Source organism: Pieris brassicae, chromosome 2, assembly GCF_905147105.1.
Source record: "Pieris brassicae chromosome 2, ilPieBrab1.1, whole genome shotgun sequence".
Taxonomy (NCBI): Eukaryota; Metazoa; Arthropoda; class Insecta; order Lepidoptera; family Pieridae; genus Pieris; species Pieris brassicae.
In genome coordinates this window covers 13,677,935-13,696,785 of record NC_059666.1, presented here as the reverse complement: position 1 = coordinate 13,696,785, position 18,851 = coordinate 13,677,935, and the positions used below count along the sequence as shown (strand labels likewise).

Below are 18,851 nucleotides of genomic sequence, written 5' to 3'. Positions count from 1 at the left end.
TTGCTATTAGTTATGTTATATAGGTTTTGTAATGCCTTCTTTTGCTGTGCCCTAACAGGGTCCATAATATTGTACCTAGCTTTAAGCCTCATAAACATCTTTTGTAACGTTATGGAATGCAAATAAATACATGAATACAATTTCAAATTACTGAGTGGATCAATTCACATTGATTTTATTCATTTTATCAAATAAAATATTTCCAGGGAGCGGAGAAAAAGTATCAAGAATAGATTGTATATTGTTTAGAATTTTTTTTTTGCATTTTCATTAGCCACAGAGTTTTAAATTTTGAGTTATTTTTAGTTATATATATCATTATACAAAGCGCCTAAAATTATTATAAAAATTAGATTCACATCTCATAAAACGATCTTGTATTGTACTGAATAGTAAGCGAAATAATGCACACATGTCCTACCTCGTCGACGGCACATCAAGTTGTGGTGGCGAATGCACTCTCAAATGTGGAGGCGGCACATATCCTTGCGGGTAGTCGTATACGTAAGCACCTGGGTTCTGGAAAAAAAATCTTTTGAATTCGACACACTTAACAGGTATTTTTTTTATTTACTAGGTAACCCCGTGAACTTTATATCACCACGATTATATCTTATTACAGTTAGTATATACAAATATATGTTATTTGTATCGAAACTCAATATATTTTTTATAACAGCCGAACGAGATCGGACCTCGGAGCTAACACAAATTTCTGGAGGCATCTATAAATATGTGACAACCAAATGACAATTGTTTATTTCTAAAAAGACTAATAAATATAATAATAATAATATTTCACAGCTAGGAATAGTTTTTATTGGTAAATTCAATCGTCGTTTTTTGTATTTTTCTTGACTTATTATTTACAGGGAACGATGGGATCCAGATCATAATTATCCAATTAGGTCCAGCCATTCTCGAGTTTTAATGAGACAAACGAACAGAATTTTTTTTAATAGTCATTGTCAATGATTTAGAAATTACTAACGTTTAATTGTTTATTTTATTATTATTATTCGAAAAAGCAATGTTGTCCTAGTGGCTTCAGCGTGCAAATTTTCATTCCCGGGGTCGTAGTGGACTTTCTTTCTATGTGAGCATTGAACATTCACTCGGACGGTGAAGGAAAACATCCTGAGTATACCGACACAAAAGTTGATGGCGTGTGGCAGGCAGAGGAGGCTGTACACCTATTAGATTCACAAATAATCATGAAACAGATGCATAAATCTGAAGCCTAGACATAAAAATGTTGTAGCGCCACTGATTTATTATTTTATTTATTCTTCTACGAAATGATACTCACTTTAAAATAATGATCTCCGTAACTTTGATCAGAGTAATCGTTGCTGTAACGGAATTGCAACATCGGATCATCGTGTCTTATCGTTGGGAGAGCGACTGGTCCAGCCAGCGGCAAACCGTTGGGATTCTTTGAATCCGATCGATCTGAACTGGTGTACTCCTAGTAATTTAAAATTAAATATTATAGGCAAATATATTACCAAATTACCGTTTTAAGTGACCAAAACAACCGAAACATATGAATACATTAAGAACAATCATAACTCAAAATGTATTTATTTACTAACAGTTTTTATTGGTTTAATAACGTTTTCAAGATATAGTTATAACATTAGATACAAATCCTGTAGATAGAACAAAATGATAATATTTTCAATTAGACAGGATTTGACTATAAAGTTCCTATAACCGTTAACTAAGTTTAAGCTTTAGTCTGTAATTAGTCTAGTTATGGCCAAGTGGCATCAGCGAGGGACTCTCAAGGACCCTGAGGTTGTATCTTCTTGCCGAAGACCCAAAAAGTCGACGATGTGTGTTAGGCACAGGAGGATGATCCCCTACTTGCCTATTACATTTACAAAGATCATGAAATAGATACAAAAAATATGAGGCCCAGAACTAAAAAGGTGGTCGCACCACGAGCTACTTATGTATTATATTCTATTTATTAAAATTAAGCAAGACTTTAAGTTCTGTTGCGACTTAAGGTAATAGATGTGTTTAATAAAATACATACCAAATCATAACTGTCTCCCTGAGGCAATTGTAATTTCAAGTCACTGATATTCGAGCTTCTATCACTTTCTTTGTTATATGGATCACCTGTCACTGTCACATCTGGTTTTTCGTTAATCTGTGTCTTCTGTCTTCTTCGTCTGTGGCAAAGTACTACGAGCACAATGAAGGCAGAGAAGAATATGATACCTGATGTCACTCCCGTTATTATTATAAATAAGGGCAAAGTTTCTGAAAAAAACATCTTCATATTTACACTAAGCATTACTTCGCTTTTAAAAATATAATTTTGCCACTTTAATGGGTATTTAAAAAAATGTAATAGGTCATTATAAATATAAAGACACTACAAAACGTCGTCTTTTCGACCACTTATTGGTAAATGTTTTTATTCTCTAGGCGCCACTACAAGGCGCATACGTTCATCGTTCATTCGTACATCAAGTTGATACTCACTGAGTTGTTTTAGTGTTATAGCGGCATTAGCATTGCCGTATTCGTTAGTCACACTGCAATTGTACATTCCGTAGTGTTTGGACTGGCTTTGTCGTATCACTAAACTCGACTTTACAACTCCGTCCGATGATTCGTCTAGTTTCGTTGCGTAGTCCTTAAATATAATGGGTATTCAAATTATTTGTACATGTACCAGAATATCTCAATATGACAAATTTCTTAAAAGTATTACGCGCATTGACATTTTATTGTTTAAAATAGCTAGTATATACAAGTAATAAATCCCTTCAACGGGAACAGTTAAGGGGTGTTTATAATTTCTTCCAATTTTAATAAAAACTCAGTTTAATTTGGAAATATTTTAGACATTACTTTTATGAAGATATAAATGTTGACATGTTCCACTTTACCAAAGATGTGAGGAAATATTTAGCAGTAGTAACAATTTATTGTTTCTTTAAAATATTAATTTGTAGTTTGTTTAACATTTAATTTTGGTTTTATTTTTGTATATATTCATGTAATTCATCTGTTTTTTTTTATATATGCCATGTGCCATGTATATGCATTTCCAGGAAAAAAATTTTTGGTCAATAAAAATAACCTATCTACTATAATAAAAATAGGGGTTAATCGTAGAGGGGTGACAATTAAGGATTGTATGTATTTTTGTATGGTGTATCATAAAAAAATTACTAAAAAATAAAATTTTGGGGTGGACACCCCTAATCACTAAGATAGATAGTAGCCGATTCCCAGACTTACTGAATATGCTTTAAAAATTCATAGGCATCGGTCGAGCCGTTTCGGAGGAGTATGGAAACGAACATTGTGACACGAGAATTTTATAAATATAGTTTGAAAGAAAACAATTTTTAACCGCATAAAAGCTATTTGTATTATTATTAACTTATAATGAAACGTCGGGGAAAAATTTAAATTTAAAATTATGTAAATAATTATAAGTTTATAATAATACAAAATGCTTTAATCCGGTTAAAAAATTGTTTTCTTTCAATGTGTAAAAGCTATGTTAACCAAAGACTATATATATAGATGTATAAATGTAGCTGTAAGATTACTTATAAATAAATAAATTAACTACTGGTGCTAAAATTTGTGCAGTTTAACTGAGCCAAACAGTAGACAGTTCCGACTTACGGGATCTTGTATGAAATTAATTTCTTTCCCTTCAAAGTACCATCTTATGTCGTCTGGTTTGGGAACTGAGAGGGCTTCACATTCTATAGACACCGTCTCGCCCTCAGACCCTACTTGAGTCCTGTTCGATAATATCTTTGGTTGACCTGAGGACAAAACAAATTATAACTAAGTCTATAGGTCATAAATTAAACTATGATTGTACGTCGTTTAAATACTAATTTAATACGCAAACCATGAACGACAGTAACGTGAACTATTACTGTGTTTCACGAGTTTCTTACTGTAAGAAAGCAAAGAATATTCATACATACTAAATCTTTCGACATATCAAAATTAGCATCCAGATTTTTAAAAAATATGTACACGAATTAATGTGTCTCATAAGTATTAATAGATATACCTTTGATAAATATAGTAGCTTCGCTCTCAATCTCAGGAAAACCTTCTACACTGGCTTTACAGATGTAGCGTCCAGCTGTTGCCTCCTCCACAAACACCTTCAAGTTGGGAGCTTTCCCTTTAACCTGCTGGAAATATATGACCATTTAAAAATCTTCACATGAGATTTAAAAGGGCAAAAGTTTTAATTAAAAACAAATGGGTTTGACCGATAAGACAGTATTTGAATTGTGTGGTATTTGATTAATATATATGGGGATAAATAATACATATATTGATATTATCTCATGAGAACTTTGAATAGCATAACTGATATTTATGTTGTTCTAGATTTAAAATATAAAAAATATCCATAGTCTTTTATAGTGACAACTTTCAGTTCTAACGTTGACATACTAGAGAAATCACAACACTCGAGCAGTAACTGTCACACGTAAGATAATATACGATTTCGATAATAATTTTTTTAAGAAAAATACGTATCCCCGTCAACCTTCACCTTCAACAAAGTAGCTCTGTGATAGCAGCATACAATCCATCCATCAATGTTAGGTCAACAGGTTTGAAATAAAAGATACCATTACGCGATTTTTGACAGCTAACAAAAACCAGATAACCTTGAATCCCCTGAACAATTCTTCATAAATTATATTTATGGAGCATATAACCTTCTAACTAAAAACGGATTCACATATTGGTCCATTCGTTTAGGAGTTACAATGCCTTAGAAACGTCAAACTTATAACACACCTTAGGGACGTGAAAAGACGTCTGTAACTTAACAGTTTGTTTATAACTCAACTTACTAAAAACGTCAAATCTCAAATATAGTGCTTTCATTGGTTAAGCAATACCAAGAATTTTCATATAAAGACGTACGTATATTGTAACATTAATGACTTAAGGGCAAAGATTATAAGGTACGGCATTATCATTCTTTTACTAGCGGTGGTGAAGCCAGAAAACTGGATAACTATATTTAGGTACATATAATACCGGAGCCATACAAGTTAAATATGCATTCTCATACCCCAATTACTACGGTTTTCCCAAAGTAATCTCAAAGCCACTGACGCAATGTAACAATGCTGTCTTGTTACTCATATTAGGGCCACATTTTTATTTTCTCCTGTGTAATAAAATGTTTTATTACGTCCCAACTTGAATATTTAATTTGTACGAACTAGATCTTTTGGGCTACACGAGTTTTAAGACGGTAGCATAATTGAGGTGAAAGGGCATTTTTATTTATCGCTCTGATTATTTTCATTAAAAGTTGGCTCTTGAACATGACCTTGTTTTTGTCATACAATCACTAGTCACTATTCAGGTGTAAGAACAAGAAATGTGCTGTAAAAGTAAATTTAAAATAAAATACATCCGCTAAACAGTTCTGCCCATATTTTATAGGATAGGACAAAAGATACTATGGGACGTCCAAAAAGGTGAGTCATCGCAGCCGATGGACACATGGGAGGAGTATGGAGGAAACAAAGTTTTAAACAATGTTTGTCTTATCAGCTGACTGCTTTGAATTTGATATTATTCTACTAAACGTGGTTTTTATGTAATTCATTGACAATTCAAGACAAATAAGGAATTATGAGAAATTTCAGTCAGAGATTTACTAAAATAACTTGATTGAAAGTTTAGACTAACATAAAACCACTTTTCTCTTTCATTAAAACAATAAATATGGTATTCACTTACCCCGATGCGCGCTGGTTCATGAAATAGCCAACGGATTTCTGGTTGAGGCTGCCCATCCACATCACAGCTCAGGGTTACACTCGAACCGATTTCAGCTTCTATGTTCCGCGGCCGTGTCCTAAATGATGGAGGATCTGTAAGAATAACATTGTTAATCTTCAAATTTAAGTTACTATAGATCAAGTGGGTGGGTATGTGTAGTGACGCACGAAACGCCTTTCGTCATTGGCTTTAACGCCTACAATTCCATGTGCCAAGTACTCGGATTACGGTGTAAATACTACTAAAAACAATTTACAGAATATAATGTATTGGATGAAATTTATAAAATACAACTAGAAACAGTATTGGAATTATTAAAGCTGATAAAATTGAAGACACTATGTTACATTGCTACACTGAACATATTTGCATATCAAAGCACTGAAATAAAATAAAACCTAACCATTTCGCCGGTCAAATACAAACTTTTTATTCAGTTCGAAATTCAAGTGAACATTTTAAAAATAGCAAACGGAAGACTTACAAGTGACATTTAAACTCAGCGAAGCCTCATTTTTCCCGACGGAATTGCTAACTTCACATTTTACAACCGCCTTATTATGCTTTCGGGACACGTTGAAAATTATCTGAAACAAATATTTTGACATTACCTCTATATTAAAAAAGTATAAATATAACAAATAAACAGACTATGCGAGCAGTGACGTCTCACAGACAACAAATATCTAACATTTTATATTCTAATTTCCTTTAGCAGTATTTCACGGAATTTTTGACAGTTATTGATATTTAGTCACAATATCAATAACACACGGTGACAAATTCAATGCCTTCCGTTCTGTACCCTGTCCTCGCCTGTCTTAGGGCAATCGGTACCTAAGACCCATTACGGTCTAGTGTTTTTGCACCAATGGTTAAAACTGTCTTCATTTAAAGATAACAAAATATTTAACGGTATACTTTAATTAATACTGCATGTATTATATACGCAATTTATTGATTTGTAAAATAACTCGTAAAGCAATATTATAGCAAAAATAAATATAAGGTGTATTGAATTCATCGCTTCTTTATATTGATTTGTATAGACAATTTTATTTAAGAAATACTGTCAATAATTTTTTTATTAATTTATTATATTAACCACACTAAAACAGTAAACCGATCAACTTTATGACATACACACAATTTATAGATAGCATAAAAATAAACTATAATATTTCCATTTGCTATAAAACAGCGGGTCTTAATATAGCCGTATTAGTGACTAGGCGTCTACTACGTAGGTGTCTGACGTAAACCCACAGTATAATTCATACCTACACAACATGGTTCTATTATCTATGGATTCAAAAAAAAAAGTTACTGTTATGTAATGCACAGAACTCTCTAACATGTCTGCTGTCTTGACTGACTGACATAACAAAATCGCTAACTTTATTTAATAGTGAAGTTCTATATTCTGGATAAATATATATTTTTAAAGTTAAATATATATTTTTTTTTGTTTTTTATAACATTGCAAACTAGACTATGAATAAAAAAGTTTTATCAAACAAGATGGAGTAAGAATTTACGTGAATTTTATTAAAGTACCAGGCTTGCATAACATATGAAGTGATCTCCTGAAAAATTCACTTTAATGCAGCGAGCGAAGATTACACGGCTAATCCTCGAGCTACACATTCGTAGCAATTCCAAATTCAAATTAAAGGTGGCCTAAATGGCCAATTTCCATTTTTAACGACTTCAAAAAGTTCTGTTTGACTTTTGTTTTTATTTTCAGTCTCTATTCTCTTTTTCGATACTTTGAATTTTGAAATGGTAATAAAACTTTATTTTGGCTTTTAAAAACTGGCGAATAAAAAGCTTCTTAACAACTTTGATTTCTCGAAAAAGACTACTAATGTGAAGATGGCCTTAAGAATATCTAAAATTCCCTTGCGTCTAGGGTTTCAAATGGTTTAAAAACACGCTATTTTGTCGTTCTCAGGACTCATGATAAATTATAGTAATACAAAATAAACCTGTTATTTATTATTAACATTTCCAGTCGAAATGATAGATTATATAGTACCTTTTTAAAATAGTATTATTTGCAAAATTAACAGCAATGTAATTATTTGCAATTTAGCAATATAATATATTAATTGCCACTATGTATAAACAAAAAATCGTTCATAAAGACTTTCAACGGTATTATACCGCGCGCTGAATGAATGTTTAATGTGAGAAATTATTAAGTCAAAGGTAAAAAGGTTACGAAATTTGTAATACTGATGTCACGTAGAGATCATTTCAGTTAAATGATATTTTTTTTGTAATAATGTGTTTGTAATAGTGGATTCACCACCATTTTAATTTTTCTACAAGTACAAATATTGTTAGTTGGAAAATTTTGATACAACATATGAAAATAATTGATACAACCAGGATTTTATCGTTGGTTATAAGTCAGAGATATTAAAAAATCCAACCTTGTATATATCAATTAATACGTATCACTTTTGGGATAGAAATAAACTTACTCAATTGGTAATGCAACAACAACCCATACGGGTTTCGATTCCCAGACACCTAACCTAACCTAACCTGTTATCTTAAAATCGGTCGCAGAAATATCTGACCTACAGAATTGTACATAATATAGTAATAAGTATGAGTAACTACTAAACACGTACCCTTATATTGTTCTTATCTGTCAGTTTGCATATGAGATTGTAAAAACACCTCAGACAGGAAGACTTTCGACATTGTTTCAAAGTATTTTGCATAAGAAAATATGCGTAGAGGATAAGTTGGGAATTACTCAAAGTACACAATTTACAGGAGTGAGAACTGACTGACTTGCGGTTCTATTACATTTTTGTTCCATACAACTGGGGTTAAACGGGAAGGAGGCTCATCTCATGTTAAGGGATACACATGGACACTCACATTGCCAAAAGGCTGTGATACTTTTGACATTCAACACCTTTTATCTTCAGTCGCCGTGACTACGCACGCTGTAAAGCACGCGAAACGTCGGAAAAATTGAAATTTAAAATTATGTAAAATAATTATAAGTTTATAATAATACAAATAGCTACGGTAATTAAAACGGTAAAAAAATTGTTTTCTTTCAATTGAAAAATGTTACCAGTGAGATGATTGGCACGTTGCAGGTCAGCGGTAATCAGTTTTAAGTACAAATCACTGTAAACAGCTGATACTATGTCCACGAACGTGGCAGGTATTAAGAATAAGGTTCAAATAAGATAAAATAATTTTGTAAATTAAATGAAGTTCTTAAATAAAGTAACTTTTCTGTTTGTGGCATCACTTTGTTGTGTATTCTATAAATATAACAAATGCTTACCATTTCATCAGCATAGTCCCCAATAACAGGGTTGTTGTTTATGTACCAGCGATACACCTGGGCAGCTGGATTCGCATCAGCTAGACAACGAAATCTGGCCTCGGAACCTTCTGGAAATTTGCCATTTACAGCACCATACTTCACGCTTACGTTTATTTTTGGTGCGTACTTCACCTGGAAAGAATGTTCGAGTTAATATTGAATCAATATAATGCAGTATCATAAAAATAGTTTGTATGAAATCCCTTAATGATACAAGATTCATTTCTACGTTTATTTTGGCAGGTTGCTTCCTTTGTCTTATGACGTGTTTTCTCCACCGAACAGTAAAGTATTATTTTTCTTTCTGAGTGAAAGAAATAGACATTGTTGCTAGCCGGGATATGCACGCTCAAGCTCAGGGACAGTTAAGGGATAACAAATTTTAATTATGCTTAAAAATTGTAACAAATTTTTGTTTATTAAAAAAAAACCTCTACTTGATTATTTGAATATTTATCCTAGTTCCTGGAATTTCAATAAGCTTTTGAGTATGGAACGAAATTGAAATATTTTCGCTTGGTATTTGTTTATATGGACAACAAATATATATTTGAATTTGTTTATTAATATTTTTTCATTTAAATGTTTAAAGTTCTACATGTCATTAAATGATGTAAGGAACTACTCTAGATCATACATTCGTCAACTATATAGATGACCTTATCATATAAAGACTGCGTATTAACCTAAAAAAATTTATCTATATAAAATTCCTTTTATAAACGTCATATTTATTATGTGTAATTGATTCCTTCCACCTAGAATTGGTGCCCTTCAAGAAAAGACAGTACAAATTTTAAAAAGAACACAATGCATGCGAGGCTTTTAGCAACGTGAGTGTTCATAGCTGCCTGCCCGTTTACCACAATTTAAAAATAAAAAACTCTGTTACGCACAGTTTTTAAAATTGTATAATTTATCATTTATAAGCTTTTTAGATAACACGTAGTTTGTAATAATTCTGTTAATTAGCAACTTTGGCTGTTAAAGGCTGTACAATCATTATTTTTTTGTTTGCTCCTAGTTGCAATCTTATAAACCCGTTGGCAAACCATTTTTAAATAATTAAATAATATACTTACTTCAATGTGTACGGTGGCCATTCGGTACGCTCGGTCTGCTGTATTCTGAGCTTGGCAAGTCAATGTTTGATTGTGGTGGGCTATACTCGGTATCAACCGCAATAGTGACCTGCAATAGACGAGTCATTACGCATAATAACAGCTATTGGGTGCGATGGCAAGTAATAACAAATTGTTAATTATTGTTGAAATGTCACATTAAAAAGCACGGGTACAAGTCAAGCAATACGTAATATATAACGCCTTGTAATTCCTCTATTAGCTGTAGGCTCTGAATCGTCAGAGTTTGTAATGTCTATAGATAGATTTATTATTTATTAGACTCGTAATAGACTCGTAGACAAGTGTTTATAAAGAGTGATGATGACAGGCGCAGTATTGTGTTACTTGATTAATCTATATAATAATAAAAATTAAATAAAAACAAATTTATAAATTTTGGATTCTGATAACACAGAAACGTTGGGTAGACCAGCAACCCTTTTTTATAACAAAAGGAAAGCACTTGCTTTAAGTATTAAATGTTGAGTAAAAATAAATCAGTGGGGCTAGAACTTTTTTAGGTCTGGGCCTCAGACTTCTGTATCTGCTTCATGATCATTTGTCAATCTCTTAATAGTAATAATAGGCAAGGAGGTGATTAGATCAGGATCAGTGTTCCTGTCACACGCCGTCAACTTTTTGGGTCTGAGGCAAGCCGGTATCCTCACGATGTTTATCTTCGCCGTGCGAGTGTTAAAATGCGCACATAGAAAGAAAGTCTGTGGGTGCCTAGCCAAGGATCCCACCTACGACGACAAGAATGGTAGTCACACTAGGCCAACACTGTTTACACCAAAATACATACCTCGTCCTATATCTTTGTTCGTCTGGCAGCTGTTCGACCTTATTCTCGACACCGTTCCTGATCACATTCTGGTTACCATCGACCCATGTTATCTGCAAGTGTCCCAAATTGTAAGCAAAACCATGATATAAAGTTAATCTTGTTATCGAAACCCTTCACAATTTTAATAAAGAAAAGTTTAATTATTATAAAATTAGAAATTCCTCGCTTAAACAATTGAAGATATGTATTAAAAATAATGTTGTGTAGTAATTTGTAAAGGAATTTTGATGTGTCCGATAACAAATAGAAATAAACTTGATTATCATAAATACAAAAAAAAAATACCTCAGCAGCCGGTTTTCCACCTTCAGATACACATTCGATGTCAACTGGCTGATCCTCTGTCGCATCTATGAAAGCTCCTTGAAGTATCCTTGGAGGATCTGGTGCCACTAATACTGTGAGGTGAGCGTATCTTGACCTAATTGCTGGAACACCTAAAAGTAATCCATAAATAAGAGATGATGATGAGATTCTGATATTGAAAGAAAAGTTAATTTTTCAAAACTATATACTGCGTTTGAAATATTGGAAACTTTTCTCCTCAGAATCTTTAAGCCTTGAATATTTTTTTTTATAATTTATAAATTTATTTAGTGCTGTTGGATTTCTATAAACACTAATAGTACTAGACCAAAAGTTCTATAAGAGGCTGAAGAGTTTGACACATAGTTGACACACAAAGTGTTAAATACAAATAAAGGATTAAACTAAAAAGTATACAAAACTAAAGAGGTACTTTAAAAATAATTATCATTAACAAACAAGTAAAATTATTACCATTTAGTCCCGAACTAACTTGGCACTGATAATTGCCATCGTCTTCTAATGTCAGGTCGCGAATATCCAAAGAATAGTCACCTGAGAACAAAAATTAAATACAGTTTTTAATCTGGGGTCACGGCATGGAAGCATAATGCATCTCACTAGCTATACATGTTTTATTAAATTAGATTGTTTAGTGGAATTGCCAAATAAATCTAATTAAAAACAAAAAATATTGATAATACTAATATGGTCACTATACGATGTTGTTAGGTTAGCTTATTACGTCATAACTAAAGACAGAAGGTCCCTTAAGTCCCTACTTACTGCATAAACTAACGGACTTGGTATCACATGGATCTCATAACTTTTTATGGTACAAATGCGTTGCGAGACTGTATTTTTTACAAGTTTTTCGATGGCTAGTTATAAGTGTAAGCTTTAAACATATCTTGCGGTGCCCATCCGATTACAGAAGGTCGTTAATCCGAAATAAAACCGGGTCCCTTAAAACTATTAGATTTCATTTAAATCTAAATAAATTTCTTCAATCAGGTAACGTAATACAACACAGATCAGTCTTCTTAATCAATGATTGATAGTTTATTGAGATCAATCGCGTCACATCAATCGATTTCAATTTTCTAATTAGTATTTTATCGAGGACGTAGCTGTCCAAGTGTGAAATATTACAACATATAAATATTTGAAATCAATTTTCTATTTTCATTTAGGAATTGACGTTTTTTCTTCGTGTTTGTGTTGTTAGCATAAAAGCTCTTGTCACGTTAAATCTTTTATTTTATTTATGTACCAATGGATCAATGTGCCGATTGTTGAAGAGCTTTTGTAAGTAAAATAAATAACATGGTTAGTTTAACTATGAAAATACTAAATATTAAATATAAACTATTTTTAAATTAAAATAAGGTCTTTGTGTTCCTCATAACTGGTTATAAATGTCTTTACTTCTGAGGTCATCGTGAAATATATTAAACTTGAATAAATCGGTGAGTTTGTTGTTCAATGAGTTGTGTATGTATATGATATTTAAAATAATATCAGTTTTTGAACAAGATACGAATTTGTTTAAAGTAACTGTGTAATACCTGGCAATGTTTTAATATCCGTTTCATTTCTGGTTACATTAATCCAGTAAATTATTAATACATAGTAATTTTTATTTAAAGTAACTTAAAAAATATATGAATTGCGTAGTCTGATAGTAAACTTTTATATTTTTCTACAAACCCAACCCTTGGTTTATATATTAAAATAATAATTTATTACAAACTCCATCTACCGTCGCGTCGAGATCAATTATTGGCTGCGGTTAGTTTAGCTTGTCTTCTATACAATGTTCCACTCTACATAACCACAACAAAAATTTAGTAATAAAGTACTTTTTAAGTTGCTAAAATTAGTAAAAACTGCGCAGATGTGTGCGTTTTTTTGTCGCTTTATTATGCTAGCACCCAATAAACTCGAATGTCGGCATCACATATACGAACTTGAAGAAATTCGTTCTTTTGTTTACTAACTGGGATTGCTTGCACGTGTAGACTGTTGTTGACCATGACTAATAAGTAGGAGTCATGGATTATCTCTACGATTTTCTTCTCTACATTTAACAACTCTCTATAACCCTATAAAATGCAGTCTCTTCAGTGTTGTTACATAGAGTTAACACTGTATTCCTCTTAGTTATTGTTTCTTTACATATTCCCGGGGTCCATTAAATTCTACATTATGAAACTGAAAACTGAAAATTCAAAGGTGACTAACCTACTAGACTTAAGCAAATCCGCGGGTAAAACCTATTTATATATTCAAAGTATTTCGTTTCAAGAGCTAAAACTCATTTCAAATAGAATATATTATTAGGTATTACGCTAGAGGTTATTGCACTATGGAGTTGCGAAAAATATTGCTTGACGCATCCCTTCAAGGCCGTTCATATAACAGTATTTCACATTGTGTTGCTACGAATACATAAATTATTTTTTGATCCTTCTATCCTTCAGCATGAGCCTAGGTAAGCACGCGATTCACACTTTCGAACCCCAAATATTTGTACGTGCGTAACTAATATTTCGTAGGGTGAAAGAACTTTGAAAAATTGAATGTCTAAGAATTAATAAAAGTACTAATGCAACGTTTGGGGCTGATTATCTAAAAACACACCTCAAACTATGGACTGTAAACAAACTATAACCCCCCTTGTCTTTTCGATAAAATGTTATAGATTAGTCCCTCGAAAGTTTTAATAGTTAGATTAAAGAGGGTAAATTTTATTGAATATTTCACGTGTTTAAGTTTCGTTTGACCTCTCCAGAGTGGGTTTTGCGAGTTTTTGTAAGGGTTCGGGAGCAAACAACTCTGTTTGTTTGTAATTTCCATACTTTTAGCGGGAATAGTTGTAAAAACACGGACATATTGTTGGATAGTTCTAAAACTGGAATTTTACTGTTTAGAAGTATGTATTTAGGTTATAAAAAACTGGAACAAATTTAAATCTAAAAGGGATTTAGTTTATTCCCATCCTAAAATATTTTAAATAATTTCTGTTTATTCATAAATGTTACGCTACTAACCTAAGTATTTGGAATATTTCATGGAAAGCTTCATCAATCAGTTTTTATTTTAATAATACGCAGACAAATATCAGTGTTGGCCTAGTAGCTGAAGGGACTTTCAATACCAATCTTGTTTGAATCGAATGTGCATATTTTTCTTTCAGCGCTATTAACACTTACTCTTACAGTAAAGGCAAACATCGCTATATCATTGCTGGAAAAGGCTAATCACCTCTGTCTAATACAAAGGTTAACCGGATGGAAGACAAGTGACGCCGCTGGGTTGTTCTTATTTAATATTAACGTTATCGTGGCTAGCATTTTTATATAAACTACAACCTACTATAATTTTTAATGTAAATAACCGTCACGTTAAGTATTTGTTGTAAACAATGAGACAAAAATGTTATATCGCTTATTCCTGCCTAAAAATTCAAACATGCCGTGGCGTGTCGACAGACAAAAACAGTTCGGTGGGCAGAAATTACTTCCCAAAATAAATTCTACGTAATGTTGTTACTCGTTTTTACTATGTTCTAAATTCTGTGTGTATCATTTGAGGTCACGAATTATAAAACAACTGAAATTATTCCAACTGTGACTACTATCTAATTAGGTATCCTATATCGAGTTAAATAATGACTATCATTTCTGATGAAGTACCGAATTATGTAAATTAGTAGTCTAGTAAAATTTGTTTGGCTATTTGCATCTCTCATTAAACCGTAACATATATTTGATTATTAAAAACATTTAATTTGCAAATTATGCCTTCCGTACTTTTTTATTTGAGAAACGAATTTCTATGTGGATTCACTTAATATATCTAGTCTTGACATAATTATTAGTTACGAGATGACCAGTACCTTTCTTATAGGCTACGAGTCCTAAGTCATATTTTAATATAGGTAAGCGAGGTAGGTCTTCATCACCCGTGATAAAATCTTTTGCTTTCGACAGGATTTCTTCGAAATCTTTCCCATACTGCGTTGACCACCTTTTTCGTACGAACACTACGTGGACGGCCAGGTCACAAACAGAGGAGGTCTCGTTGTACAATGTATTGGCGCCAAAATGCGAAAACTCAATGAACAATCATATAAAAATGACAGATTCCAAATTCAAATGCAATATTTTGTTTCTTTTAAATTTATAGCCAGACTAAGTATATGACCTACCAATTGTACCAACTATTATTTGAAAAACAGTCACCACCGTACACACGACGAAAACAGCAAACAAGATATGTTATAAGACGTATTTTTGTGTAATTTAATGAATAAAACATATAAATTTTAAACATCGTAATATTATTTTAAAAACCGAATGTACCGAAACAAAGGTAGTATCCCTATATACATTGGAAACTATATATTAACATTTCATTTCCATCATGAAATTACCATACCTTCCTCATCACTCCCAATCATGGAGTATCGTTCATAGCCGCTCAAATTCCTATGGGTTCCGAGCCCAAAGTCATCTTTGGTCCATTGCAGGGTCCCAGCCTTATGTTCAACTCGACATGGTAGCGTGACTCGGGAGCCAACGATCGCGCTCTGAAAAGAAGAGTTTGCTTAAACTTAAATTGCTATAACATATCAACTTATGGCGATAGTTAAAGGTTACTACAAAGCGTCACCTGGTTAAAACCACAATCCTCACGTGTAATGCTGAACGCAGTACGATATATTCTTCAATTGTACCGAACATGATAATAATCAAAAATATAATACTTTCCATTGTATTATTATGTTAAGCAGTTTTGTTTCCATATGCCCGGAAAAAATATATGTTTTGGTGTAATCTTTATGTAAGAGCAGTGTTGGCCTAGTGGCTTCAGTGTGCGACTCTCATCCCTGAGGTCGTAGGTTCGATCCCCGGCTGTGTACCAATTGACTTTATTTCTATGTGCGCATTTTACATTCGCTTAAGCGGTGAAGGAAAATATCGTGACGAAACCGGCTTGCCTTAGATCCGAAAAGTCGACGGCGTGTGTCAGGCACAGGAGACCGATTACCTACTTGCCTATTAGAAAGAAATATTAGGCCCAGGCCTTAAAAATGTTGTTGCACCACTGATATATTTAGTTTTCATGACTGATACATGTAGATCAATGACCTATATGACAATCGTGATACTCTGATTGGTAATGTACTGTGACGTGACGTATAATTTAGAGGAAGAAATCAAGTTCTTACAACACATTGCATGTGTTAATTGGGATGGTACGATAATAAAATAACTTGTTTCAGTACTTGGTTTATATTTAACGAACGTTTATTTGAAACTCACATAAAGTTATTATGAGAAAATATATGTCTAAGGCAAGCAGGTTTCCTCACAATGTTTTCACATAGAAAAAAAGTCCATTGGTGCACAGCCGGGGATCGAACCTACGCATAGAGTCGTACGCTGGAACCACTTGGCCAATACTGCTAATATCAGACATGACGTCATAATATATAGCCTTCAAAATAAATTAACGATATAATTAGACCGCATTAAAACGTATATTATAATATATAAGCCCATTCTCCAATTTGTCAATGCCTCTGAATATATTTAATTAAGATAGTTCGTTCTGTTAGGCCAAACAATTTAAAGGTTTTTAACGAAAAAGAAACTTTATTTAAGTGTTAATTTTACTCATTTACTATAAGGCAACATCTCTCTTACAATGGCCCCCGCAGAATGACTGTAATTGTTATCTTGAAATCACCTTCCTATTTTCTAACTGCTGATGATAAATAAATGAATGCCCTACACCTGACAGTTTAGGGATGTAACAATTCGCACGTAAGCGACAATCCTTTTTTTAATTTAAGAACTTTGATCGGCGGATTCCATTTTCAATACGAATACAAAGTTAAGTGAAACAAATTCACGATTAGTGATTCATCTTTCTAATTGACGATTAGCAAACAGCGCAAGATCGTCGAATGTAACGTTCTCTTATCTAAGGTCAAAGTCGTTTGCTAGTTGCGGCACCCTAGGGAGTAGTTTGCTGCACTAACAGAATAAGTATAGTCAAGTTTAAAGCAGTTTACGAAATTCATTCATTATTTAAAAAGATAACAGCAGCGGCCTCTGTATTAACACATTTACGATACTAAATTATTTTTGATTAATTCTTTATTTATTAACACTTCACAACACGTTGCAAGTTCAGAAACATAATACAACTAAAACATGTGAGGCTTTATCGACTGGCGGCCTTATCAGTTTGAGCAATCTCTTCTAGGCAACTGTGAGAAATATAAATTAAATTACTTAATCTAAGCAAGAAGTCCAAAAATGCATAATACATATAGTTATTTAGACAAAACTAATGAAACAAAACTAAGCGGTGATCCAAACAATGAATTACGATAATTTTAAATCAGTTAGTACGAAAGTTAGGAATACGATGTGGTCAAGCAATGTGTGAAAGTAGAGATTTAAAGAAAGATAGAGAAGGAGCTAAGCGAATAGGGACGGGAAGTGAATTCCATAGACTCACTGTATCGAGAGATCTTAAAAGATTCACCAAGGACTACTAACTACTCCTAGTTATGAGATGGGATATCAAGGACACAGTTTTCGGAAGAGTGCTATGGGTTCCCAAAAATTTGAAATCATTTTTGAGAAAGGAAGATGTTTTAGGGTTGAACAGGATGGAATATCTGAGATCATATTTTTAGATATAGACTTGAAGACTTATAACTCCCAAATCAATGCTTTTGAATGTTTCTAGAACATGAAGACCTTCAAATAATCGTCCTAATAGTGTCTTTGTATCTTTGATCTGAACATCTGTCTTCTAATCATGTAATGAAATCCATGTTACCTTTATGAACTCTATTAGTTCTACGAATAGATTTAGATCTTAGTTTTTATGGATATTGCTTCGTGTTTTATGTCAAAACCTGTTAATTATAATAGGCGATAAGACCAGTAAACAAAACGACATAGGTATGTTAATTATTAGAATTATAATTATTATTCGACGTTAAGTATGGTGCAAGTTATGGATGTCAAGATTTTAACAAATATTTGTGTTTTGCAAATATGGTAAACAACTCTTTAGTTATTTTTAATAGACCGTTAAAGTTACAACCATCTAGATTTATTGACTCATATATAAACATATTTATATTTAAAAATATATTAAACATACGTGTACGCCGTAAGTACGGTTTTTATCTCGCGGACAATAAGTAGTATAACTAACATCTATATCTAAACTGTTTGGTCTCTAATCTATAAGAAATACATTGAAGCAATAAATACATTTAAAAAAAGTTGTTACGTTTTTAAAATTTAAAGTATTTTCCGAAAGTACAGTTGCTCTATAGATTATTGTAAGTCCTTTGGTATTGAAA

At 32.5% G+C, this 18,851-nt stretch overlaps 1 protein-coding gene across 5 annotated transcripts in view; it reads right to left on the bottom strand.

The window, feature by feature from the left end:
- The window catches only part of LOC123720420 (irregular chiasm C-roughest protein-like), a 55,209-nt gene that overhangs the window by 4,326 nt on the left and 32,032 nt on the right, over positions 1–18,851 (bottom strand). For 4 of the 5 annotated variants that reach the window (XM_045677016.1, XM_045677019.1, XM_045677015.1 and 1 more), the window contains exons 3-16: positions 15,896–16,046; positions 11,927–12,007; positions 11,432–11,583; positions 11,105–11,196; positions 10,258–10,366; positions 9,134–9,307; positions 6,299–6,401; positions 5,773–5,906; positions 4,064–4,190; positions 3,661–3,806; positions 2,500–2,653; positions 2,045–2,274; positions 1,310–1,468; positions 422–519 (exon numbers count right to left, since the gene is read on the bottom strand). In XM_045677016.1, the coding sequence (XP_045532972.1) occupies positions 422–519; positions 1,310–1,468; positions 2,045–2,274; positions 2,500–2,653; positions 3,661–3,806; positions 4,064–4,190; positions 5,773–5,906; positions 6,299–6,401; positions 9,134–9,307; positions 10,258–10,366; positions 11,105–11,196; positions 11,432–11,583; positions 11,927–12,007; positions 15,896–16,046 (1,910 nt within the window). The remainder of the gene's footprint in view (positions 1–421; positions 520–1,309; positions 1,469–2,044; positions 2,275–2,499; positions 2,654–3,660; positions 3,807–4,063; positions 4,191–5,772; positions 5,907–6,298; positions 6,402–9,133; positions 9,308–10,257; positions 10,367–11,104; positions 11,197–11,431; positions 11,584–11,926; positions 12,008–15,895; positions 16,047–18,851) is intronic. The other variant, XM_045677018.1, reaches the window with a different exon arrangement.